Source organism: Phalaenopsis equestris, unplaced genomic scaffold, assembly GCF_001263595.1.
Source record: "Phalaenopsis equestris unplaced genomic scaffold, ASM126359v1 Scaffold000455, whole genome shotgun sequence".
In the NCBI taxonomy this organism is placed as follows: Eukaryota; Viridiplantae; Streptophyta; class Magnoliopsida; order Asparagales; family Orchidaceae; genus Phalaenopsis; species Phalaenopsis equestris.
In genome coordinates, this window is record NW_018164896.1 from 466,916 (window position 1) to 494,690 (window position 27,775).

The window sequence follows — 27,775 nt, forward strand, 5'->3', positions numbered from 1 at the left end:
GATTAAAATATTCAATCCATCTGAAAAATTTTAGTCGTAAGATCTGAAAATATTCGTGAAAAGGAAATTAAAACCTCCGGACATACACCATAAGTTGATGATTACCGTTAGATCCAGCTTAAATTAGCAGTTACCCAAGGGTGCAGAATACAAAAGGCAATCATAACGCTGCCAGTGGAAATAACAGAATTGTTATCACTACCACTGAGCACCGAGAACTTCAATCTCGAACACCAAAACAGAGTTAGGTTGAATTCCCCAGGCTGGAAATCCATTAGCTCCGTACGCATAATCTGGAGAGCACTGCGAATTGAGGAGCAAATATTAAGAATCAAGAACTTCTCAGCTGGAACTGCATTACTGCGACAAGCGTTTGAATCTAATATCTCCCAAACAGCATTAAAAAAAAATAATAATAAATAATCACACCTATAATGCACTAAAGGGTAAAGATTGATATTTGAGAGAATCAGGACCTTCTAGTTTCAGTAATAAGAAGTACCAGTGAATAATGATAAAGGCTAGATAACATAGAGAGAGAGAGAGAGAGAGAGAGAGAGAGAGAGAGAGAGAACAGTGAATATAGCCGTTGGGTGGAAAATAGCTTCTTGGTTACAACTATTTGCATTTAAGACAATTAAAACATCGAAAACACAATCCAAGGTTTTGAATGGAAACCCTTGAGTTAAACATCAGAAAAAAAAGCTTCCTTGCAAGAAATTACAAGCAGTTAAGGATATATTATTACCTGGAGACGAGCAATTTCCCCAACATCCATGCCCAAAACACCTTCATCCCAACCTAGAGGTGAGCACAAAGTATCAGGTTAACGAACAGATTAGTAAAGCATATTCAAATTAATAATTGGTTTAGAGGGTACATGATATGCCCCATTCTATAACAGTTTTAAGAAGGCTGGTCAAATAAAGGATTACAGGATAGCAATTTCAAATTCAAGCCCAGCTGACACTTTGAAGGAGTTCTATTTGATCATTTAAAGGATGGTAAACGAGACATTTCAACATTATGATTTCCTCCGAGTCACCAAAAATATAAGCACATACAAAAAACTTCTATTCCATTGAAAAGCCGTTCAAACTGCAGAGATATAGTTTCTGGTAATAAAAAGTTATTAAAAAAATATAGATTTTATTAGATTATTGCGGCCACTTAAGAGGCGATGAATTCTTTTAAGCATCAAATCAGATGACTTGCTCTTCTTGGTCTTTGATCTGAAGAAGAGAATTTAAGAGCAGGCAAGTGGAAAGTGGAAAGAGAACAAGAGTAGGAGAGAGAGAGAGAGAAAGAGATGTCGAGTCATGGATTAGCCATGTGACCTATGTCATTCCTAAAAAATAGCATGACCTAATACAGACAGAACTCCATCCAGGATAGAGTTAGACAAAATAAAAATTAAAAACTAAGCATAAATTAAAACAGACCATTTACCTTGTCCAAATACGAGAATGAAACAAAAAGCACAAATGAAACATAAAATGGTTTGAGTTTATATGGCTCTCCAACGAGTCAACTCAAGGAAGGCCGGTCATGCTCCTACATCACTTCTTAAGAGACCATGCAAGGCAACATCATCATCCCGATACTGCTCAATAACTGCATCCTAGATTTTAAGTTTTTTAATTCAAATCTAATATAATATCCAAGAAAAATCAAGCAAAATACACATTTGAATATTCCACAACCTACTAAATTTAATAATGATTCATTGCCTTCAATAAAAACAAAAAAATAACAAGAATCAATGTTAAATTCATTAGTTGACTTACTAGAAATAACGCTTGGAAATTTAGAATCATGAAAAACGTATTATTAATTAAAGACACACACTCGTTGAAACTAAAATTATATCAAAATTGAGAAACTAATAATGAATTAAATCCAAGAATAAGATTTAGAAAGAACAAAATAAAGTGAAAAAAAAAGGAACCATAATCAAAAGAATCTAACCAAGTGTTTTTACAAAAAGAGAAACTCACTTAAAAATCTTCTAGTGTTTTACTTGATCAAAGAGTTTGACTAAATAAATTCAGCAAAATATCATACTGAAATCGAACTCAAATCCAAACAAAATATAGTCTTTCTACATGCTAAAGTAATAGAAATGTCATGATTATCCTCGTCAAAGCATCGCATCAAATAATGATCTAAACTTGATGAAATTTCATTAATTGATTTATATAATTTCATTTTATACTTTCAATAGTTTGAGGCATATCTTTTGATGATGGCCTTAAAAAATCATGTATTTACAATTTCCCAATGCTAGGCTAATCTATAAGATTGATTTTGTTCCTGAATATTTCAACCCTCAAGTTCATTTTTAAGTGCTGCTTGCATTGTGATATCAAAGGCTCTATTCGTTGGAGTCGTTTTTTTCAAATCAGGTAGATTTTGGAGATTGTATCGCCTTTATGAACTTTTAGTTGAACTGTATTCCTATGATTATTGTTAAAAAGGCGTTAATTATTGTTAGTAATTGATGTCTTTAGGATTTTCTATTTCATTATTTTATCCTTTGGAGGCCTATTGTGTAATAGAAAAGTGTTTCTTAGACTTGGGAAAATTTTTATAAGATGGTGGTAAGACCTGCAATGCTTTATGGCACGGAAAGAGAAGCATAAAACTAAGTTAAGTGTTTCTAAGGTGAGAATGCTTAGGTGGATGGGTGGCTTTACACTTAGAGACAAAATGAGAAACGAATATGTCTGTGAAAGGGTTGGTGTAGCTCCAGTGACAGACAAGATTAGACAGTAGGGTTGGTGTAGCTCTAGTGACAGACAAGATTAGACAACGTTGTCTTAGATGGTTTGGTCACATTAACCGTCGACCATCTGATGATCCAGTTAGGAGATTAGACGTTTTAGATTCAAATATAGCTAAATAAGATAAGGGCAAACCTAAAAAAACTTGGGCATGTTGTATAAAAATTGATCTTAATTTATTAGATTTAAATGAAAATATGACACTTAAAAGGACACAATCCATAAAAAAAGATTATTGTAGCCGATCTCACTAAGTGGGATAAAGGCTTATTGTTGTTGTTGTTGTGACATTAGCAAGAAAAGATAAAAAATAAAAAAAAATTATTATAAAATTGATTTGGATTTAAGAGCTTGGAAAATTAGGAAAAACATAAGGTATCCCGTAAGGAGTCTGAAAGAACAATATGTGATGCTGAAAATTCTATTTTAGTGATCTTTATAATAAATTGGATACTAAAAATGATGAAAAATATATGTATAAATTAACCAAATAAAAAGAAAAAAAAATGGTTCAAATAAAGATTATTAATAATGAAAATCGAAATAAAATTTTCTTATATGAGGATATGCAACGTAAGTGGATGAGATATTTGAATAAACATTTCAATAAAGATTGTAAAGATATGATCGACTTTAGTGATCTCAATATCGTAAATAATAACAAAATTTTTTCTTTCAATCATCACATTAGTAAAACAAAAGTTAAGAAAGCTTTAAAGAAAATTCAATGTGAAAAAGTAGTGGGATATGATGGTATTTCAATAGAATAATGAAAATGATTGAGACATCTGGGAATTTCTTGGTTTACTAAATATTTTAATATTATTTAAAAAACTAAAAAGATAAATGATGAGTTGAGAAAGATTTTGTTGGTTCAAATTTTTAAGAATAAAGGGAATGCACAAGAGTGTGCAAATTACATAAGAATTAAATTAATGTGGCATATATTAAAGTTATGGTAAAGAATAATTGAACAAAGGTAATGATGTGATGCAAAAAAATTCTCAAAAGCAGTTTGCATTCATGACAGACAAGTTTACCATGAAAGTTGTACATTTACCGAGAGGTTTGATGAAAAAGTACAAGGAGAGTAATAAGGATCTACATATTATTTTTTTAACTTAGAAAAAGCTTATGATAAAGTTCCAAGAGAAGTATTTTGGAGAGTTCTAGAAAAAAAAGATGTTAATACTGCTTATATTAAAGTCATTAAAGATATGTACATAAGAGTTGTTACATTTGTTCAAACATAAGGAGGATTGACCAAGTATTTTCTATTTTAGTTAAATTAGATTAGGGATCAAGTTTAAGCCTATATCTTTTGGGTTTAATTATAGATTTTCTTACCGAACATCTATAGGGGGATGTACTTCGTTGTGTGTTTTTCGCTGATGATATGCTTATTGTGGATAAGACTAGAGAGAATTCAAGAAAAACTTGAATCATGGAGGTCACTTTAGAGTTTAAAGACTTTAGTTTGAGTAGATCAACATTCGAATACATGGAATATAATTTTAGTAGATATAATGGCGGTAATAATTGGTGATCAGGTCATTAAAAGGAGTGAACATTTTAGATATCTCAATTCTATTGTTCAAAGCGAAGACGATACAGATGTGGATGTTTTTAATAGAACTCAAGTTCGATGGTTGAAGTGGAGGAATGCAATTGGCCTATTGTGTAATAGAAAAACATTGCTTAAACTTAAAGAAAAATTTAAAAAAAGGTGATTAGACCTGCAATGATTTATGTAGAATGTTGAGAAGCAATTATATATCTGAGACAGTGTTACTAAGATGAGAATGCTCCGGTGGATGAGTGGCTTTACACTTAAATAAAATGTGAAACTAATATATCTGTCAAAGTTGTTAGAGTTGCTCTAATGGCAGACAAAATTAGAAAATGGTTTGTCATATTAAACGTTAACCCATCTGATGACCCAGTTAGGAGATATGTTTTAGATATGACTTATCTCAAGAAAGGTATAGGTGGCCTAAAAAACTTGAACATACTGTATAAAAAATTATCTTAATTTATTAGAATTAAATGAAAAAATGTCGGGCGGGTCTACTATGGATGCTATACATTTATTAAGAGGTTTAATGGAGAAGTACAGAGAGAATAAAAAGGATCTACATATGATTATTATTGATTTAGAAAAAGCTTATGATAAGGTTCTAAGAGAAATCCTTTGGAGAGTTATAGAGAAGAAAGATGTTGATATGATCTATATTCAAGTCATTAAAGGTATGTATATTAGAACTATTACTTATGTTCGAACAAGAGGATTGACCCAATATTTTCCTATTTCAGTTGGATTACATCAGGGATCGACTTTAAGCCCATATCTTTTTGCTTTAGTTATGAATGCTCTTAATGGACATTTATAGGAGGATGTACCTTGGTGTGTGCTTTGCCCTGGTGATATCTTTCTTGTGGATAAGACTAGAGAAAGAGCTCTGGAGAAACTTGAATTATGGAGGTCTACAATGGAGACTGAAGACCTTCGTTTGAGTAGAACTAAAACTGAATACATGGAATGTAATTTTAGCAGCGGTAGCTCTAGTGGCAAAATTGTAACTATGGGTGATCAAATCATTAAAAGGTGTGAACGTTTTAGATATCTCGGGTCTATTGTTCAAAGTAATGGTTATAGATGGGGATGTTATTAATAGAATTCAAGTTAGTTGGTTAAAGTAGAGGAATGTATCGGGCCTATTGTGTGATAGAAAAGTTCTGCTTAGACCGAAAGAAAAAAATGATAAGATGGTGGGGAAACCTGCAATGCTTTATAGCGCAGAATGTTGGCTTTTAAAACAGAAGCATAAAACAAATTTAAGTGTTGTCGAGATGAGAATGCTTAGGTGGATGAGTGGCTTGACACTTGAGACAAAATGCGAAATGAATATATCTGTTATAGAGTTGGTGTAGCTCCAGTAGGGGATAATATTGGAGAGAGTCATTTTAGATAATTTGATCACATTAAATGCATCTTTTGGCAAGGAGATTCGGTTGGGAGAGTTGATGTTTTAGATTCGACTGATGTTAAGAAAGGTAGAGGTAGACCTAGAAAGACTTGGCATATTATCTAGAATTTTAATTTATAAGAATTAAATAAAAACATAATCCTCAATAGGACGCAATGGAGAAAAAAAATTCATGTAACCGACCACACTTAATGGGATAAGGGCTTGTTGTTGTTGTTGTAAATGAAAATATGACTAAGGTTGTAAATGAGTCGAATCGGCTCACAAGCCGGCTCGAGAACTTGACTCTCTAGCGAGCTTGTGACTCAAGCTTAGAATAACTCAAGTTCATAAATTAAACGAGCTCACTGTCAAGCTTAGAATGACTCAGATCGCCACCTCGCGAGCCGACTCAAATAAAATAAGTATCTTTAATATTTATGTTAATATATATATATATATGTATATATATATGTATGTATATATATATATATGTATGTATATGTATGTATGTATGTATATGTATGTATGTATGTATATGTATGTATGTATGTATATGTATGTATGTATGTATATGTATGTATGTATGTATATGTATGTATGTATGTATATGTATGTATGTATGTATATGTATGTATGTATGTATATGTATGTATGTATGTATATATATGTATGTATGTATATGTATGTATGTATGTATATGTATGTATGTATGTATCTATCTGTATGTATGTATCTATCTGTATGTATGTCTATGTATGTATGTATGTATGTATGTATATGTATGTATGTATGTATATGTATGTATGTATGTATATGTATGTATGTATGTATATGTATGTATGTATGTATATGTATGTATGTATGTATATGTATGTATGTATGTATATGTATGTATGTATGTATATGTATGTATGTATATGATGCATGTTGTAAATACTTAAATGCGACTAATAAAGTTATTCCTTTTCTAAACGGCTCACAATTATCAAAAAGGTCATAAGGCTTCCTTTTATAGGTGAAAATCATCTCTACGGTTCTCCGACAAACCTTCTCCTGCAAGCTCTAGCTCTTCCGCAAGCTCTCTCATTTCCTCTTATGCCTTTTTAGCGATCTTCCACCAAGACGATTCGAGCTTGAGATCATTCAATAGGCTCGCTCGAGCTTGACCTCAAGTTTGACCTACTATTTTGGCAGTCAAGTCGAGCTCGGGTTCACTTTGACTCGAGCTCAAGTTGACTCGATTGCACCCCTAAAAATGACACTCAAAAGGATACAATGAAAAAAAAAATAATTCATGTCGCCAACCCCACTTCGTGAGATAAAGGCATGTTGTTGTTGTTGTTATTGTTATTGTTGCATGAGCTGCAATTAATGGGAGATTATTTTATATCATTGCTTTACATTCCTTATTTTTGGACAAAATCTAAATGAAAACTTGATGGTTGTATAAAAATATATTGTGCTAATCATGCATCAGCAAAAGCAACTATACTAGAGATGAAGAGCATGCAATTAAATAATTCAATTAAATATTTTTTTTCTTTCAGTTTTCAATATTGTGTGCTCTAATAGTGTATAATTCTTTCAAGTACGGTACAAATAACTACCTAATAATAGGGCAATCATCTATTTGAACTTACTTACCCAATTTTTTCTACATAATTTACTATCAGTCTGCTACAAGAATTCCCAAATCTGTTCACATTTAGCACAATTGGGGATCATAATCACTGAGTTAATTACAAATACAAACTAATTATTATATATGAAGCACAGACACGAATAAAGGAACACATACATAGGAACACAACACAAAACCCTAAATAATTTAAAAAAAAAAAACACATCTCATGAAAAATTTTTTATGTTTAATAAATTATTAATATAAAAAATATATATTTTTCATTATTCTTTATTAAAAATATCATAAAACAAAGAATACAAAAATAAAATTTAACTTATATTATGAGACATTATGCTTACAATTATCAGTTTTTAAAATTAGACATATAATATATTTCTTCTTTTTCCAACTTATCTACTGAAATAGACATTATGCTTACAATTATCAGTTTTTAAAATTAAACATATAATATATTTCAAAAGAATTCTTCCAACTTATCTACTGAAAATTAAAATATCCTCCAATTAAATCTTGATCAATTAATTAAGTTAAACTTTAACCTTTAAAATTAGAATAAGTATAAATTTATAACTATTAACTCGTTGAAAAATAAAACTATATATCAATTATCACTTACAGAACTAGAGCGGCTTTAACTCAACTTTGTTTCGACGAATACAAGCTTCAGCGCAAACACTGCAAAGTTAGGCTTCAACTTTGACACGGGGTACTTGAATTAGCTTCAACGAATAAATTTGACTCTTGCTCAGCTTGCGATAAAGAAACTTATGGCTTCCACTTAGCGGGTGCAAGTTCAACTTCATTGAACCAATGAGAACTCCAAGATTTGGCTTCGACTAATGCAAGATCAATGTTGGATGAGTCGCTGACGCTCGGCTTTGACAAACAAAGAAAGAACTGCTGGCACTTGGCTTCGATAAATATTGATTGCACCTTCTATGCTTTATTTTAACAAATGCTAGAGGATGTTTCAACATGATGAGAGAGAATGCTACTTTAACTAAGAGTTATAATTAGAGATAAAAGTAGAGTTATAATTTTCTAATTTTGTATCTCATTTATCTACAAATTGTGTAGAGCCCATGTTTGATGATATGTTGAGGTGTGTACCGAACGTGTCTAGGTCGGAAAAAATTCAGAAAAATTTTGAAGTGTCAGACAAGAGTCGAAGTCGTGTTAGTGTCCAACATATCGTATTGTCCAACGATTGCTCGATTTTGGTGAATGTTAGAGAATGTTTTGATATGATGAAAGAGGAGACCACTTTAACTAAGAAGTATAATTAGGAATGCACGTAGATTTATAATTTTCTACTTCTCGTATCCTGTTTATCTCCAAATTGTCGAGTTCATGTTCGATGATAAGTTGAAGTGTGTAGCGAACGTGTCCAAGTCCGAAAAAATTTCAAACAAATTTTATAGTGTCGGACAAATGTCGAAGTCGTGTCAATGTCCAACGTTGGTATCATGCACTTTTAAGTGTTAGTGATACATAGACTTTATAACTCAAATTTCTCTTCGATTTATTCGCTCATACTTTTCTAAATTTCCTTAAGAAGCAAAAAAATCATTTTAGTCAACCTTCATGATTTAAGCCAAAATGATTTTTTTTTACCGATACAATTTTCAAAGTTTATATAATATTGCTCTAAAATATTACTTCATTAAATGATGCATGTTTGATTTCATTATAATTATCATGATTATGAGAAACTTCTTTGTTCTCGTATACAAGTGTCAAAATACTTCCTCAATGACTCAGCATATTCTAAGAATTCAAAATTCTATAAAAAGAAATATGCCAAACAAACTAATTGAATATCAGCCATAACACCGCATCTTAATAGGCATATCATGTAAAGCCAAGGTTTCAGCTTAGTGCAGCGTCTTAAAAAGTATAACAAATATTTTTTTTTAATAAATCTACATTATAATTCATTATTCAATATATTATGTTCTTCAAAATTATCTTCTTTATAATTCTCATGTATTGATTTCTAAAAGTAGTGTGTTCATATTTCAATCATGTTTACATCTTTAAAAAAGATTTATTATCATCATCTTAATAGATCTGACTTGATAAAATCTACATCACTCATACCTTGCCGACCTTATTATTACCCTGCCTCCACATAGAAATCTCAAAAGTCAAGCTAATGCTTTCCTTAATACATGAAGTATTTACAAATAAACAGCCAATATCAGTCAGGAAGGTATAAAACCACAAATATATAACAAATAAGGGGTAATGTACTTTTGAGATAAAAAAAATTCATTGATTGCAAAATCAACTGACAAAAAAGATCATTTATTACGATTTGGATGATTAGATTCTTGAATTAAATAGGTTTTTAATTTTAATGTCAAATGCTAAGTTTTTACTACTATTACGAGATGAAACAGAAGACAATGTAGGAGTTTAGGTTAAAAATTTTATAAAAAATAAATCAAATTGAATGTTAACTAAAAGAAAGTTTATTAAAGTTATCATTGAAATCATTAGTATATATATTATCAAACGGCTAACATCATAAATTATCATGTGACTGAAGTAATCAATCTCAATATTTTAATTGATGGTATGTAAATCAGCTGTTCGCAATGAACAGCATAAATAGGTACAAAAGAACAAAATGAAAAAGTTCAGATCCTATCCAATTTATCAAAGAATAGGATAGCTCTAAAGCAATAGTTAGGGTGCCCTACTGCACCCTGGAAGCCATAAAGTACAATCACAGAATTAGCACGTCAACAACATGGCGACGATTGTATATAACAAGCCCTGCACAGCAACAATTTTTAAAGCCTCATGCATGAAGAAACCATTTTTATCAAGCTAACAAAGGCAACAGCATTGAGTTTAAGTGACCAAACCACACAAGTGCGTCTATCATCTTCCAAACAACTATTGGGAAATCTAGTACAGTGTATATTTAGTTAAGATATTCTTCGTGAAAAGGAAATTTGATTTTCAAGCTCACCTTTGATAACAGAACCCAAGCCTATCTTAAATGTGAATGGTTGTTGTCCAGGATCTTTGGTACTGAAAAACAAAAAATGGTCAAGATCCCTCTAAAAGAGACTGCTTCTTTGTAGCCTCCATTCAAGAGAAAAAGAAAAGTTTAATTACTTGCCTCCAAAACTTCTTTGATAGATCACCATCCTTACCTTCATATAAATAAAATAAATACAAATTGTAAGCACTAGTAACTAACTAATTAAAGCATAAAGCAGAAAAATGGATTTGTAAGTACCAAAATAATAATAATAATAATAATAAGAATAAAATAACTTAAAAGATCACATAGAAGGCTTGGGACAATAAAATCTAGGTGCACTAGTGGAACAGGAAGTTAAATAACTTCCATAAACCATGAAAACAAAACTGTTTAAGTAGCCAAACAGTTTCATAGAAAGATAGACAATTATATAGATGTTCCGAAAAATAGAAGACAACTGCATAGAAATAATCAGTCCAATGAAAACCAAACAACAAGCATCATTTAAACATAAACGATCAGTTTATGTTTCCATTAATCATTCTCGATCTTTGAAACAACTCTGATTAAGAGTGGAGGGAAAAGAGCAAAATATCTAAGTGAAGAGAAAATAAAACAAATAATGTGATGAACTTTCTTTTCTTTTTGATTGGGAGTTTTATGAAAAAAAAGAACACTATCCATCCAATTCTTGATTCACAATTGAAAGAAAACAGAGTAGACTTAATGTTTTAATAAATTCAAACACCCACCCTCGTAGAAAAAAAAAGTTGAAGTTATTGGGGGATTTACATGCACATCTTACACCTAATATTTGCAGTGTATAAATGACATCAAACACATATCCAAATATGTGTGTTTCACTTCAAATAAATTAATATTTGTGGTATTTTTTATGCCACTTGAAAATCAAGATATTGTATATGTAAATATTAAAATTTAGAAGTCAGATTAATAAATAATGAAGAATTTGGTGGTATGAATGTAAATCCCTAAAATAATTTTATTAGAATTAGGCGGTGTTTGGTTGCAGCTGTCAATTTACATTAATAATATTTATCAAATCCGTGAATTCATGTGAGCTCACAACGAAGATGGAGCACACGAGCAACGGCGGAGTAAATTTGAGCATCCGCCTCACAGTCGGATCTGATAAATCCGGATTTACATCGCAGAGGAGACGGAATGGGGAAGAAACAGACGGAACGGGAATGAATTAGATTTAACGGAGAGATGGACTTGGTTTTCCCTCCTTTTGGTGTTTGGCTGGATTTAGGTAAAATCCATAGCTAAGTCCTGTTAAAAGTGTGCTACCAATCACCCCTTTAGGGTACTTCGGGTGTTATAAAAACTATAATTCCTTCCTCTCCGCTTTATGATCTTTTAAGAGGAAAAAAGTTCATTATCTGAAAAATGTTTTCCCTCAATAATTTTATTTTCTTCTCATCTAAAACTCCCAATTAAAAGAAAGTATTCACTTTTTATAAATCTCTTCTTTTCTCTTCAAATTCTAAATGAAACCTAAAGGAAACAAAGATAGACAGAGAGAGAGAGAGAAGAAAGTAAGAAAGTAAAGCAACCAATTCTAGCAAAGATAAAAAAAGCTACTAAGTTGTGCCAAAATACTGACATTTCTTCCCATTTTCACTAAGTGGCCTTGGATAATTTTCTTTTTTAAATTACTGCCAATATGTAAATATTCAACAACCCAGCACCCCTCCTACACTGGGCAAAAGATGCGGGGTGTTTGCAAGCAGAAGCATTAATATCATCTTTTTTTTAAAAAAAAGGATTGCATGGTAACCTCGCCATATAATAACATCAACAAAACATTTTGGATCATTTCAACATTTGAATCATAATAATCTATTATTTTTTTTACATTCAAAACTAATTAAGAATATGTATCAGAAGATCCAAGTCTCTGTTGAGACAAAAAAAAAATCCCTACAAATCCATCTATTACATCATTCTCCCATACTCGCAGCTCATTTAACAGTCCTCCTTGCTGCTCACCGCTCATTCTAAACATGGTTTCCTCACTCTCGTCGCCTTAACGTCTGAAAACATAAGACAACTGATTCAAGAAAATATAATAACATAACAAAAATCACCACAATAAGTTATCGCCCCTAGCAGGCATTAAAGAAAACTTATGAAGACCATGTCTATAAAATCACACTGACGAATGATCAACAAGATATAATCTAATTCTTGTTCAAAACATCGATAAATGGTTATGGATCTTGCGAAATAGATAAACAAACAAAAATATAAAACCTAAGGTTGACCGATTTGATGCGGCGACCCAAATCAAAAGAAAGGAAAGAGAGGAGAAAGAAACTAGGTAGACAAAATCACAGAAGGCCTGACAAACTAACCAAAGCCAGTACAGTGCACGGTAACGTTTTGACCGCGAATAGGCTTGGCTCCATTGCCGGGCTTCAGAATCTCCTTCTGCACTCCCATCCCCACTTACTCTTTTCGTCGTCTCGCCCTGTGCAAAACTTGACGACTTTAGCTAATTTTTCTAATTTATTATTGTAATTGGAAAATGCTGGTGGAGATAATTCATCAAAAATCCAATTACTCAATTAGATAGAAGTAATACATTAAAGGACCATTTTACAATTCTTATATATTTGTCATCTGGCATCTAAATTTTCATATTTACATGCATATAATACAAGTTCAAAAATGATAAAATTATTATTTTTTAAAATAAATATTTAAATTTTCATGTATACATTTTAAAGGAGTGTTTGGTAGCAAACTCTTAATAGGATTTATGGTTGAATTTACTTTAATCCAGTCAAACACGAAAAAAACTTAACGTAAATCGTTCGCTCCATTAAATCCAATTTTCTCTCTGTTCTAGCACATTTTTGACTTATAACTGGATTTAAATATGATGATTATGTAAATTTAAGGGATTTAGCTGAGGAAGAAAAACATCTACGAGACTCATGTTATCCCTATTATACATTAACTTTGTAATTTCATCTTCCCTAACTCAGAAGAATAGTAGATATGTTTACTGGCTATTACATAGTGGATTATTCAACTAAGTTTGGTCCTGTGATTTTTTTCCTTTTCAGGGTTTTTCACGTAAAAAACTTTTACTGTCTCTATCTTTCACTTTAAATTTTATTAAAACTTTACATATACATGACACGATTATTTTCAACATGCATGAGCTAACAATGACTTTTACTAAAACGCTATCTTTCACTTTAAAATCATTACTGGCTATTACTAAAATGTTAAATAATCATTCTACCGCAACGAAATTTTCAACATGCATGAGCTAGCAATGACTTTTATCCATGCTGATTTAAATAGAAAAAAACTATTTCAAATGAAAGGACTTTATTTATTTATTTGTGCTATTTTTGGCAAAGGTATTTTTTTATATTATACACTGAATTGCTCATCCAATATTGTACTAAGAAATTGTGGTGTTTGATTGACATTCTTGGTTATTGGTGGACCTTGCATTTAAGCATATGATCTTGTTACAAATATTTTGATTGATCGATGGATGCATTAATGGATATTACAAGTTTTTCACTGAACATTTATTCTTGTGATTGGGCATACTAAGTTGGAAAAGCCACATTTGTTTAAACTGTTGGCAATCATGTAATGATGTGATGTTTGTGCAATTAAGCGTGTTTGCATCCATGTCCAAATTTGTCTTCTTATGTTCTTCTAGCTTTTGTTTAATTCTATATTAAGTGTAATTTTTTTTTTGCTAATAGTTAAACAAACATATAGACTGCAAATGTATCGCTCAAATTAGTAAATTATGTAATATTATTTTGGATGTCATTGTTATTGTAATGGTTTGTTATTTTGATCCTCAATTAATAAACTAAGGTAAAATGACACTTTTATAATGTGGTACCGCTCACCTACCACATCTCACCTATCTCTCACCTATCTTCCACCTACCAGTCTCTAGCTTTTATAAATAGAGAGGGTGTGAGGCTTAGGGGAGTAAAAGGAAGAGATCTTAAGCTACCACAACAGATGAGAGAATAACTAGAGAGCTAGAGAGGAGGAGAGCATCTTGAGGCATTGCATCAAGGTGTCACTTGAGAGGGAGGTCATAGAAGGAAGATGAGGGCTCATCTCTATGCATAAGCTATGTATTCTCCGTTTTTTTTGCCTTAGTGAACTATTTGATTGATTCCCTCCCGTGGACGTAGATCCAGTTGGATCGAACCACATAAACGATTTGTATTTGCTTGTGTTCTTTGTGTTGCATTTCTATATCAGAAAGTACATATCTCACAACATGATTACTCCATGACAATGAAGTCATTTATAATTTAATCTAAATATATAAATAAAATTGTGATATTAAATTTTTAAAAGTAATTAATAATAATGTTTTGGATGTGATATTAAAAATTTAAATTTTATACAATCGAACATTAAAATTAAGAAATTAAATACATATGTAAATATGTAAATATATTAAAACTTTACATCATTAAAATTAAGAAATTAAATACATATGTAAATATATTAAAACTTTACATATATATATGACACGAGTTTCGTGCATTTATAATTTATATATCTAATATCTATAATTGAATATTTACATTTCTAATATTGTATTTTTTATTTAAAAAAAGTAATAATAATAATAATTGTTGTGAGTCGAAAGATTCAGAGCGACTGAGTAGTCTTTTTAGTATTCTGGTATTACACGAAAATTTAGCGTACAAAAAAAAAATCAACAGGTGACACCAACATTTTTAACTTGAAGAACATTGGAGAGGGAAAAAACCAATTAAAGTAATTAACTATCTGATTGTAATTATATATGTCCGCTCTCCTCCCAGAATTAGAGGATATGGAATCACACTACTGATAATCACATATATGCAATAGTAGTTCAGCAATAATGATAATAATTAAGCTATGACATATATAGTTCTTGGCTACAATAATAATAGTTTGCCAAAAGAGGTAGTTGGAAATTCATAATAGTAATAGTTGGTTATATATGTTGGGGCTGCAATAACATCAATCGCTCACAAATATTGTAATTATAAGTTGTAACACTAGTCGATCACATAGACCATATGACATTTTAATTAGTTGCCCTATGGAATTAGGACATTTTTCTCTTTTGATGAATAACTTCTCCTATCACTTGATCAGACAACCTACATTAATCCACTTAATCATAAAAGTTTCTTTAATGATTTGAGAGCTTTAATGACCTAAGAATTAAGCGAGCTTGAGCTCGTTCGATTCCTCTTGTTGAGACACACTATTTAACCATAAATATATCAAATTTGAAGCACATTTAATGATTAAATTAACAATCTAAAACTGTTAAAAGTGTTTTATTGACTTGATATGAGTTTGATTAGACTCAGAGTGAACCAATTTTAATATCATTATATTTGTATTGTCTAGAAGATCAATTTAATTTTAAATTTATTAAAATTGGGCTCCCAATGTTCTCTAGTTTAAATTTTAAAAATTTTTCATAAAAACTAGATGGACTCTCATGTTTGATAAATAAATTATTGATGACATAACAATAATTTAAATGTTGAGTATTCTGAAAAATAAAATTGCAGATAGAATTATGCGAAACCTATCTAAAGATCCTATATACATCTCGTTGTCGTCCGTGCAATCCCATGTGCTTTCGTCACTGCCACGGCTCGTGCGCGTTGTCAGCCGCACGTGAGTCGTGACAAATTGGCCCTCGCCCACGCCGTAGACGTTTACCTGATTCCTCAATCCAACGGTTAGAATGGCCCGCAAAGAGCCAAAGTCGTCCAGATATCGTCTTCAACGTGGGCACCTCGCGGGCGCCAACGACACGCCGAGCTGACTCCGCGTTGAAGAAGCATGGGTCGATGGCGGGGCCAACATATGAGATCCGACGACCTTGTCGTTGTCAATGGGAGGGAAGATGCGCATCGGACGGCTGGATGAAGTTCGAGGGAGCGGTCCCCGCAAAGAGCGGGGTCACTGGTGTTTGGAAGATTCCCATCACCGTCTCCCGTCCCTCGGCGGAGGAGCTGAACAATCCGGCACACCCTCAGGATTATTTGGCCGGCGAAGGTTTCAGTCCCCTCGAACAAGTTCACACGCGAGTTCGAATACTGTGTTCCGGCGGAACTCTAATGCGCAGATAACGACTAGACTCGAATACTTTTTATTGGCAAATTTACAAAAAAGTGGGATGTAAATGCATTTTGTATAACAATTATTATTTCAACACCATTGTCAACGAGATATAAACTTTAATGGCTTGAAAATTGTATGATGAATTCTAAAATATCTACATCTACGTATAGAATATTAATAAAAACTTTTTATAATCTTCCTGCAAAAAGAAATATTAATTGTAACCATCTAGCTATCATATTTTCTTGAATGTTATAATTATAATCATTTGCATGAAACAAAATTAATAGCAATAAAATGAGGGTTTTATAGTTTAATTTAGTACAAATATCTCATGTATGATAAGATAGTACAAAATAATCTAATTTTTTTAAAGTAAAAAAGCCAAAAGAGTAAAAATCATAGTACATTGTTTGCGGGAAATAATCAACTATGTTGACTTAAATTACAAAATATGATATTTTGTTTGCGGGAAATAATCAACTATGTTGACTTAAATTACAAAAGTATGATATTCTCTTAAAATGGAGGTGAGGTCATAAAATAATGTGCTCTACACTAGCTCGGTCTCGTGTGATTATGAAGGAAATAATAGAGTGCATATGTCAATTGAGTTGTGATAGGTGGTCGAATGACCATGATATGACAATAATAGTTGGATAATGCTAATCAAATAATGAAAGTGAGATGACAAGTGAGTGATCATAAAATGAAAATGGCAGTTAGGTGGTTATCATTGGATGTTGATAGTCATACATGAATGATGATTACACGACAGTGGACAGATAGTGATTGTAGGGCATTGACGACAATTAGATGATCGATAGTGGACATACAACGACACAGATTATGGTGGTGGGATAACAAGAGTTGAGCGACATTTATCAAATGATTGTGCTTGTTGGTAATGTCAATGTTGGTGATCAAACAGAGCTCCATAGTTCTTAGACCTATAAGCACTTGCTAAAGTTGAGTCCTATTTTCACTTGTCGCACAGAATAATAATTTATTTATAGTGACAGTTTGGTAAATTTATATATCTAAAATCTTGAAATATTCAATTGAATGATTCATTAATTTTTTTATCATGGAATTATCTTGTATAGTACTTTGACCTTAAAATTGAGTGATTTTGTGCTCATATGATTCATATAATTGACGTGGAAGATGCATTTATCCCTTATACTAAAAGGTGCATTTATCCCTTATTTAATTCAAGGTGGCATACTTAATGTAGATTAAAAATAGTTCAACACATTAGATATACTTATAATCAAATCCTACCATAAAGTATATTATTCCATATATTTTGAGTTAAGAAAACTCAAATTAATCATACACTCAACATATATAAAGACAAAGGCTAAATAATCAAAAGCATATTGAATAATTGATAATTTCTAAGGATTTACTATAATTTATAATCTTATAATAACTTTTTAGTCAATGTTCAGCCATAAAATATCATTAATACCATGTTTATAAAATAATTTATGTTCTAAAAAAAATCAAAATAAGCATAAATATAGACTACACATATTTGTGAGTATTATGCACTCTTGCGAACTCATGATGGATTTCTACATACAAATTGCCATTATTCATATGTCTAAATTTATATGAGTGATCCTACCAATCTCAAACTTTTCTAAACTTAAAAGTTATTCCTAGTATCTATTTTATTAAGTGTATATGTTACAGAGACTATAACATAGGTTAAATGCCACAAACCCTTCATGTTATATCTTCACTCTTAAATTTGATCTGTGTTAATTGCATTTTCATTACGCTTCAATTCTCAATTGATCGAAATTGAAATCGTAGTTCATTGTAAGAAATGTATTTATAAATAAATTTATCAAGGCTTTTATTGTTTAGTGTTTACATTCTTAACACAATAAGAAAATAATAATGTGAGAAGAATAAATAGAAGGAGAATACCTTCTTTCAATTTTTTCTCTCCCTCCTCCCATTCTTCGCTCATTGCCCCCATTCTTTGCTCATTGCCCCCATGCTTGATGCACTGAGCATGATTCAATTTTTAAAAATGCACTTGAGGTAACATGAAAAATAAAAAAATTGGGATGGGTTAGCTAATCTGATTCAAAGTATATGGGTTATAAAATTTACACATGTTTAAGGAAATGTTATTAAAATTTGAATATCCACAACTAAATGATAGACACTAAACCTTATACACATGCCTTGGATCTAAAACGTATGTTTTGTTTTAAAATAAGCAAAAATGTTTAAACGTACCTCTAGTTATTCAAATATAAAAATCCATAAACACTCTATGATTGATAGGAGCGACAAAATAAAGTGTAGAGTTCATTGCACATCAATTCCACATTTGAAACATCGCGGTAATAATACGTTATGAGCATAAAGCAAGAATTAATACTTTTATTAAACATGAAGCTAGGTCACATTATGTAAATTCTCACTTTGTAATCAATTTAACATTTGATGTCATGTCAATGTTCTTTAAATAGGGTTGTCATGGTAAACATATTTTAAGGTAATTGTCATGATTTTAATGGTTAATTGAAGTTTTTAATTACTATGAAAATGCGTTACATTATTCTTAATGTTGTTTGATTCAATATATAATTATGTAGGGATGTTATTATTTTATCTGTTTGTAGTAGTATATTCTTTTATTCTCACGAGAAATTCAATTAGAAAAACGTAAGAATTTTTTAAATTTAATTATGAATAATTAAGAGTTGTTTTTATTACTTGTAATATGATTGCATGGTGAGCGTGTGTTAACTCCTAAGCTTGTCATATAATCACTTAATTTTGTGTGGACTCTATGGTTATTTCTTAGATATTTGTTATTTACATTTAAGACTTTCAATGGCTAGTTTAGTGTTCAATAGTATAATTTCTCTGTCTTATAAAAGCATTAGACACTCGTTTTGTTAACTATTAAAGAGTGATTTTTTTTTTTGCTATATTGATTCATTTATATATGATTTATTATATAAAAGAATTTGAATTGATTGGGCTTTGTATGATATAATTAGGTGCTTATGTAATCATATCCTAGCTCTCTAAATGCTTGTTGTGACTGTGAAGATTATTAATTGAAGTGAAGTTTACTGTTAAAATCCATCTGTAAATCAGTCAGTTTTAAGTGTAGAAAAAATCGCTTTATATTTCAGGAAAAAAATGTTTGCCGGTTGATTATTCAGCCTGTAAATTAGATATTAACTTAAATGTATTGTTTTGGTCATTTTTTCAGCTGATAAATTACAAGCTGAAAAAATTAGCCTATAATTTTGTCTGTAAACATGACATCACATGCAATGACTACTAGATTAATTATATATATATATATATATATATATACCTTTTATACATTTTATGTAGTTATTATTGTATAACCTCTATTTTTACTCCCATCTCTTTTGTTACTAATATTGATGTCCCATACTTTGTCATTTATATTTTACTTAGTTGTGTTTCACCTATTGAGTTTGTTTCTTACAAACTCATTCTATAGGGATAATTGGCCACCATGAGCCTATAATGGAATAAAAGGACTTTTTGGGATCGATTCCCAACTAAGGAAAAGAACCCCAAGATTTGGGCTCTGTCATTAGGTCCATTTCATAGTACTACAGATCCACTAAACACACCTAACATATTCCCAACTAAGGAAAAGAACGCCAAGATTTGGGGCCTGTCATTAGGTCCATTTCATGGTACTACAAATCCGCTAAACTCACCTAACAGATTAACCCGCCAGATTGAAATTCTGACTATCCATTTTTCAAGAGCTAACACACTTGTCAGAGCAGTCTACGAATTTCTCCCTAGACAACGATGTTTAGGATTGACAAATAATCGAAGTATCAACATTAAAAGGATTTACTTATGCTCCATTATCATTGATAAGTCACTTGCATTTGCGTCGCGATCATTTCAACAAGACACCATGAGCATATCTTATACCGTATGATCCATAAATTTATCTTTTTTTCCACTCTTATGTACTTAGGGAAAGGAGAGAAAAAAATGATCGATCTATGGTATCTCTCTTTTTTATCTCACTTTTAGTGAGAAATCAGATCTTATTCTCTGATATATTGAAGAAAAAATGTTAGAGAATAAAGAGTTCAGACCCAGAGAACGCCTCCATCCTCTTCTCTCAACCTTTTTACATAAGTCTTCCTTGAATTGTCTGAACCCACAAACGACACGAGACCCAACGTTTTAAAAGAATTCAACATTCACACCTCTTATTTTATGACTATCATGTTGTCAGTTATGCAATATACTATGGAGTAATTTTGAACTTATGATTCATGTAAAACATTAAAGGTGTTCAAGGTTAGAATTATTTATTTATTTTATAATATAATTATATTTCATTTATATTTTGATAGATAATTGTATTGACCAGTAGATTTAGATGCTTTGATGCTCTTATTGTTGAACATATGTTATATGTCATTAAAACATGTTCATAGTAATTGTAATTATTTTCTAAATTTTCATCTAATACCCTTAAGCTAGATTTTATGTAAAATTCTTTTTAATTGAGCACATGAATATGACAAATATTTTTTTTGCATGTTACTATACACATGAAAATTTTGAATTGAATTAAAAATTCAAATATAATAATTCTCGAAGTCTAAAATTTATATGAATAGGACCTAATTTTTATGTATCACACATCTAACAACTAAATCTTCTTATTTATATTTATAATACTGAATGTCACAAATCTTTACGTAACAATACATATTTCATTTAAAAAAATTAGTAATAATAATTATTGTGTGCTTGAAAATTGATTGTGACAGAATGATTATTTAAAATGTTAAGGTTGCACGAATATCCGACATATAAGCAAATAATAAAAAAAATAGTAAGAGAGGACACCAAAATATATTGTGGAAAAAATTCGAGAGGAAAAAAGCCATGGGTCGTAGCCCACTCAAATTAATCCACTATAAACATGCAAGCACAAAGGTATGCCTTTTTATCACGCATAGAGAAACACATGAGTAGTTGGGAACGATCATCGAATTTTGGCTACAATGGTCACTGGTGACTATAATAAGGTGGGGACATGGGTCGATAGTTATAAAGTTCGAAAGTTATTGCAAGTTTTTTAATACAACTTTATATATTATAGTCGTATTTGTGATACAATGTTAGCAAACACGAGCCATTAACGAAGGCCGAAAGGGGCTGTTGATATTGATCGAAGGTTTATAGTGGTCAGAGGTTACAAAAGCCAAAAGTTATTGAACGGTTTTTAATACGACTTTATACTTTATGACTGTATTTGATATACAACGTTAATGGGCGCCCGAAGATGGTTGACGACGAGTTGGGATCGACGGTAGTCTTCAATTATGGAGATCGAAAGTTATCGTCGAGTCATCAATCCAAAACATGCGTAATTCATCTATTCTTCTCCCCCTAAAGTAAAGAGAGAAAAATCTACTTATAGGCTTGAGAGGAAGAACATTTTGATTTTTGTCGGATAACTTCTCCAACTAACAGATTAGTCGCCCAATATTGAATCCCTTGATAATAAGAGTCTTTTTAAATAATTAAGTGTGATTAGACGCCCAATATTTCATTTATATTTTTCTGATTGGTTTATTTTGAATTTAAAATTTGAATATTTTTTTATTTAAAAAAATAGATCATGATATATGTAAAATTGTAAAATCACTTCATGATTAATTAAAAGAATTAATATTTTTGATAGAAGGTTATAAAGTTAAGCTTTTGTTAACCCGCAAAATTAAAGCTAAAAAAGCCGCCTGTCACATTCATCGAGTTGATACCGGTTAGTACACAGTTCTTCTAGCACACCGAAAAAAATTATTTCCTTACGCCCCGCCTTCTGTGGGTAGGAATGCCACCGGGTTCTTCCACCGCCATTAGCATTTAGCGGTCTCAGCCGCTGGGATTACATGAACCGTTTTAGATTCGGAACAATCGCGCAGGAGGGGTTTCACGTTAGACGTATGCACAGTCCTCGGAGCGAAATCTATGAGGAGATATCTGGCGGCGACGACGGTGCGGTGGCAACGGACAGAGAGTAGATGCCCTACCGGTGGGATCGTGGTTGGGGCGGTGTGGTGCTCCTGGTCTGCTTTGTCTTGTTCCCGGCGCTCGCGCTGGTGGTTCGTTGGAAATGGAGGCTCGCGGAGGCAAGGCGGGCGGAGAACATTCGCCTTATGAGGCTCGCAACTGCCGAGGCAGAGAGGGCCGAGAGGGAGGATGCTGCATTTCCCTCTGCGTCGGACGTGCCAGCCTTGGTTGTGATCGGAGGGGGAACTGGGATGTCGAACTGTGCCGTTTGTCATAGACCCACTACCACCCGTTGCGCAAGTTGCAAGGTCGTCAAGTACTGGTTAGTTACGCTTCAGTTAATTAATTTTGTTTTGATTGTGAAACTGAGTTGATGTAGTGTGGATTACTAGGCTTTGGTTGGAACTGAGAAGGAATTGGGGCCAACTTTTTGTAAGGGTTCGTGTGTATTTTTCAGTTTGCCAATCTGTTTCGTTAAAAGGCTAAGCTGATATTTGATTGTTTGTGGTTTTGGCCCCAACTGTCACCGCTAGGGTGTTTGGCGTTCGACACAGTGCACGTGCTTGTGCTTCTGCTCTGAAATTAAAAACAAAGTCTACGCTCTTAACGCAATGGATGTTTATGTTTGGGGTTTCTGCAACTGATTGTGCGATCGACAAATTCCTTTCTTTCTTGTAACGAGGCTTTGGAGTCTCTGCAACAGATTATTGGATACAAAATTCTTTCCTTTTTTAAATCACTGGTAGTCTCCAATGAGGATTCTGCTGCTTATGTCACTATACGTGAATATTGTTTTTTTAATAGCGGTCGAGTTGCAATAAATATTTAATTAACTCATTCTATTACCCTTCTCTCCCCTCCCGTTCTCTTGTGTCACATCCAACTATCCAACCAATAGAGCGCAACACGGAGAGAGAGAGAGTTATTGCAGAGATGAACTAGATTTGAGCTAATAGGGCTCAGATCCAAGAAGAAAATAGGAGGACCCGTTTTACAATTAACACCCAGGCTACTCTCTATATTTGTAGGTGCATGTCATCATTATGCTTGGATTTTTAGGGACATATGGCTGTTCCTCGGGTCACGTAAGATCTTTTTGAAAATTCCTCATCAAAGTCAATTGTTTGTCTGACAAATTAATGAGGTTTGGTTGGATCCTAACTTGCCATTTTGCATACACGCTCTGAGAAGCGGAATTAAAAGAGGCGGAGAGGGAGAGGGAGAGGGAGAGGGAGAGGGAGAGGATGAGGGGGAGAGAGAGAGTAAGAACACATGAAAATCCACTCCGAATGTGAGGAGAGACTGTTTTTATTTTATTTGGGAAAGCCTACTTAAAGAGATCTTATTAGTACAAACAAGGGAGGTGAGAACCGTTATGACAACCCTAAATAGAATCAATGCGTATAATTTAAATTAATGGTTGTCATATTGTTGACAAAAATAACAATTTATAATGACTTGTGAGTTTTATAGTTGTCAACCTACGAGCGATCGATTGTGTCGATTAACCGATCGCCAACAGAGGGTAATCGATTGGTGAAAATAAGGTCAAGGACTGGTGAAAAAGTTCTTGGTTGGCTCTACTTTCGGCAATTGGGAGATCGTCACTCGCCTGCTGTAGGATGCGGGCAGTAAGCTGAGGGCCTTACCGGTCGATCTGTAGAACATCCAAGAGATGCTGGAAGGGAGTCTAATGTCGGCTCCTCAATAGACTGCATAAAGGATGGTGGACCGAGTGATGGAAGGGAAGGGGTAAAGGATGGTTATGGATGAGTGGTGATGAATGTTTTAACTTGTTGGATGTTTTGAAAGATTAGCATTCCCTGTCTGCTGACACCTAGCGTATGCCGCCTCTTTTGGCGTAAATAACTTGGTCTTCGGCGTTTCAGGCGGTGCTCAAGGGGCTCTCTTATGAGAAACTTCTCGAGCTCGCCGCTCGATCACATCTGGAGGCGTGTTGTAGACTGGATATTGTTTTTCCGCCTCTTCTCGGATCAGAACTGAGCTTATAGCCTCTCGTCCGACTCCGAGGTATAGTGACAACTCTTTTGTCGGCTTCGGGCTCTGGAGCAGTGGGGGTGACAACGAGGAACTTTTCAAGTTTTTGAACAGCTCCTCACATTCGTTCATCCATTCGAAACTTTAACTTTTAATTGGCATTTTAAAGAATGCTGCACATTTGTTGCCTGACTTCAGGATGAAACAACTGAGCCAGACAATTCTACCGACTAGTCTCTGGACTTCTTTGGTACTCCATGGGGACGACATGTCTAGGATCGCCTGTACTTTCTTTGGGTGGGCTTTTAATCCTTCAGGAGTTAACAGGAAGCAAAGGAACCTGCCGGTCAAGGCCCCGAAGATGCACTTGGAGGGGTTCAATCTCATATTGAATTTCTTAAGTGTTTCAAAGGTCTCTTTCAGATCTTCGATGTGTTGTTCGATTGTCTTACTATTAACTATAACATTGTTAACATGCACCTCAACATTATTTCCTTTTTAATAAGAAAAAATTACATATATGAGATGCTGATAGGTCACCCCGATGTTCTTAAGCTCGAAGAGCATTACATTAAAACTAAATATGTCTTATGCAATAATAAATGTCGTTTTTTTCACGTTGGTCGGGTGCATTTTTATTTGGTGGTAGCTGGAGTCAGCATCAAGGAAACTCAATACCGAGTATCCAACCGCTGCATCCATTGATGTGTCGATCTTTGACAGGGGGTAGGTATCATTCGGATAGACGGCGTTGAGGTTGGTGAATTTGACGCACATCCGCCGCTTGTCGTTGACTTTCTTGACCATCATGATGTTTGAGAGCCAACTTGGGTATTGGACTTCACGGATGTAGCTGACGTCTAGCAGTTTCTGCACGTCTGCCGCTATCGGTTTGGCCATAGTTCTGGCGATCAGCCAAATTTTTTGTTGGACCGGCCAAGAGTAGGGGTTGATGTTAGCAGGTGGCACGCTGCGTCGTTTGAAGCACCGAACATCTTCGCGTTGGTCCAAACGAACACTTTCCGGTGCTTCCGAAGCATCCATATCAGCTGGTTCCCGAGTTTTGCATCGAAAAGTTAGCTGCTTCGAAAGATCTTACTGGGTTCTTCGTAGGACTGAGGTACTTGGAGGAGGACCCTTATGGCTTCAAGACCCCCTCCTTTTGGATCAGATATCTAGTCGTCCGTGCTCAAAGTTCGAGATTTCTTGCAAATAGTAGCTTCTAGAACGCTCCAAGTTCCCTCAGACGGGGATCACCTCCTCGTCACCTTGAACTTCTACGGCCATGTGGTAGGTGAAAATCACCGCCCGGTAGCTATTCCGTAGTGGCCGTCCAAAGATAGTGTTGTAGGTCCGTAGAGATTCCACAACGAGAAAATTCTCCGTACTGTTGTATTGCTTCCCTGTTTCCCCTAAAGAAATGGCTAGGGGGATGAGGCCCAACGTCGCCTTCATTTACCCGGAGAATCCGAACAATAGGTCAACCGACGCTCTCAACCGATCGGTTTTCATACCGATCTTATCGAACATCGTTTTGAACAGGATATTGACTAAACTTCCTGTATCAACAAGAATACTACCCACTTGGAAGTTGTTGATTAGTGTCGTGACAACGATAGAGGTTCCCTTTGGTGGGAGATTTGCATCTGTAAAGATGATTGGTAAATGGTTACGTGTATACATGACGACATAAAATACCACTCCCGAATATTGTCTTTTCAAGTCGGAGGGTCAAGGTCCTCCCCCAAAGATGTTCGGAATTATCTGTGCTACATGAACCTCTTTCTCCTGGAAAGGCCGGTTTATGGGTTCTCCTACTGGAGCTTTACCCTGCCGCTGCGTTTGCGCTCCGACTGCGGCAAACTCTTTGAGCTTTCTGATGCGGATGAGCTCCTCTATCAGATCTCAGAGGTGACTAGGGCTGTCAATTTGGCTTATTGCTCGCAAACAACTCATATTCGACTCATTAAGCAACTCGTGTGCGACTCGTCGCTAAGTCTAATGAACCGAACAAGCCGAACATGAACAAATTTTTAAGCTCAAAATTTAAATGAGCCGAACATGAACTAATATTTGTTCGTTCGTGTTCGGTTGAATTAACTCAAAAATAAATAAATAAATATAGATAATAAATATTCCTAAAATTAAATATTATAAATTATAATTCATTAACAATCAATTATTAGATTTTAAAAATTAAGTCTTATAAATTATAATATATAACAAATTAATAATAATAATATATTAATATTACTTATTTTATTATTATATTCATATAATATAAATTATATAAATAATAGAATATAATATATATAAACTTTTGCTTGAAAAACCTTATGCCCCTTGTCCGAGACTTTCGAAAGTTCCTTTTCAGCATTTCGGCTATCTTCATCTCCCGACTCCCAAGTCGTTTCCTTCTCCTCTCAAGTTAGGGTTTCAACCGCAAGAGTTGTCGCTGCCCGTTTGTGTTCATCTTCTAATAGCTTCTTTTATTTTTCCTCAAATAGTCAATTGCTCGGTATTTTTTTTTGGTTGCTTGTTTGGCTTCGTTGCTTGCTATTCTTGCTTCGTTACTTATAAATGGGTTTTGTTGTGAAACATAGTTCGATTATTGTTCATTTGTGAGGTGATTCATACTGTTATAATCCTTTGTGTTGTGATTCAACTATTGCCTTTAGGTCAGTTTTTTTTCTTAATGGATAAGTGTGAAAAATACTATGCTTATTTCCTTTTGTTTTTTAAAATGATAACACATCTTTTGCCGAAGTTTTTTTCAACTATATCAGTTGATTGTTTATTGTTTAGGGCATGCATTCGTGTGAAGTGCATATACATGTGACCAAATGAAAATATGTTGAGATTTTCATACATATTTTATACTGTTTTTGATGATATTGCACTTTAAAGAAAGATATTTTTGATGTTTTGTTGCAGGAACGATGAATTAGGGTGATTGAAGCAAAAAAATACAAAAAGGAGCGAATTTGGAGCGAACATGACCAAAATGTGAAGATTTGAACTAGGGCGTCGACGGTGAGCCCAACGGCGTCGACGACGGACTTTTCCCGAGACTCCAGATTTAATTCACTTAGAAAGCCCCTCGACGGCGCACTCGAGGCCGCCGACGGCGAGCTCGGCGGGGTTTGGG

The 27,775-nt window shown here is 33.4% G+C and overlaps 2 protein-coding genes across 2 annotated transcripts in view; one reads left to right on the forward strand and one right to left on the reverse strand.

Annotated features, from left to right (window-relative positions):
• Positions 1-50: 50 nt before the first annotated feature.
• LOC110027859 (peptidyl-prolyl cis-trans isomerase FKBP12) lies at positions 51-12,934 on the reverse strand. The gene is made up of 5 exons (XM_020729473.1): positions 12,777-12,934; positions 10,531-10,564; positions 10,378-10,439; positions 749-801; positions 51-303 (listed from the first exon to the last, which is right to left on the reverse strand). Exons 1-5 carry the CDS (start codon positions 12,862-12,864, stop codon positions 199-201), a joined length of 342 nt encoding a protein of 113 aa, XP_020585132.1. The 5' UTR covers positions 12,865-12,934; the 3' UTR covers positions 51-198.
• Positions 12,935-22,394: 9,460 nt separating this feature from the next.
• LOC110027847 overlaps positions 22,395-27,775 on the forward strand; it is an 18,943-nt gene continuing 13,562 nt past the window's right edge. Inside the window, exon 1 of the mRNA XM_020729457.1 lies at positions 22,395-22,937. Within this exon, the coding sequence (XP_020585116.1) occupies positions 22,641-22,937 (297 nt within the window). The 5' untranslated portion in view covers positions 22,395-22,640. The remainder of the gene's footprint in view (positions 22,938-27,775) is intronic.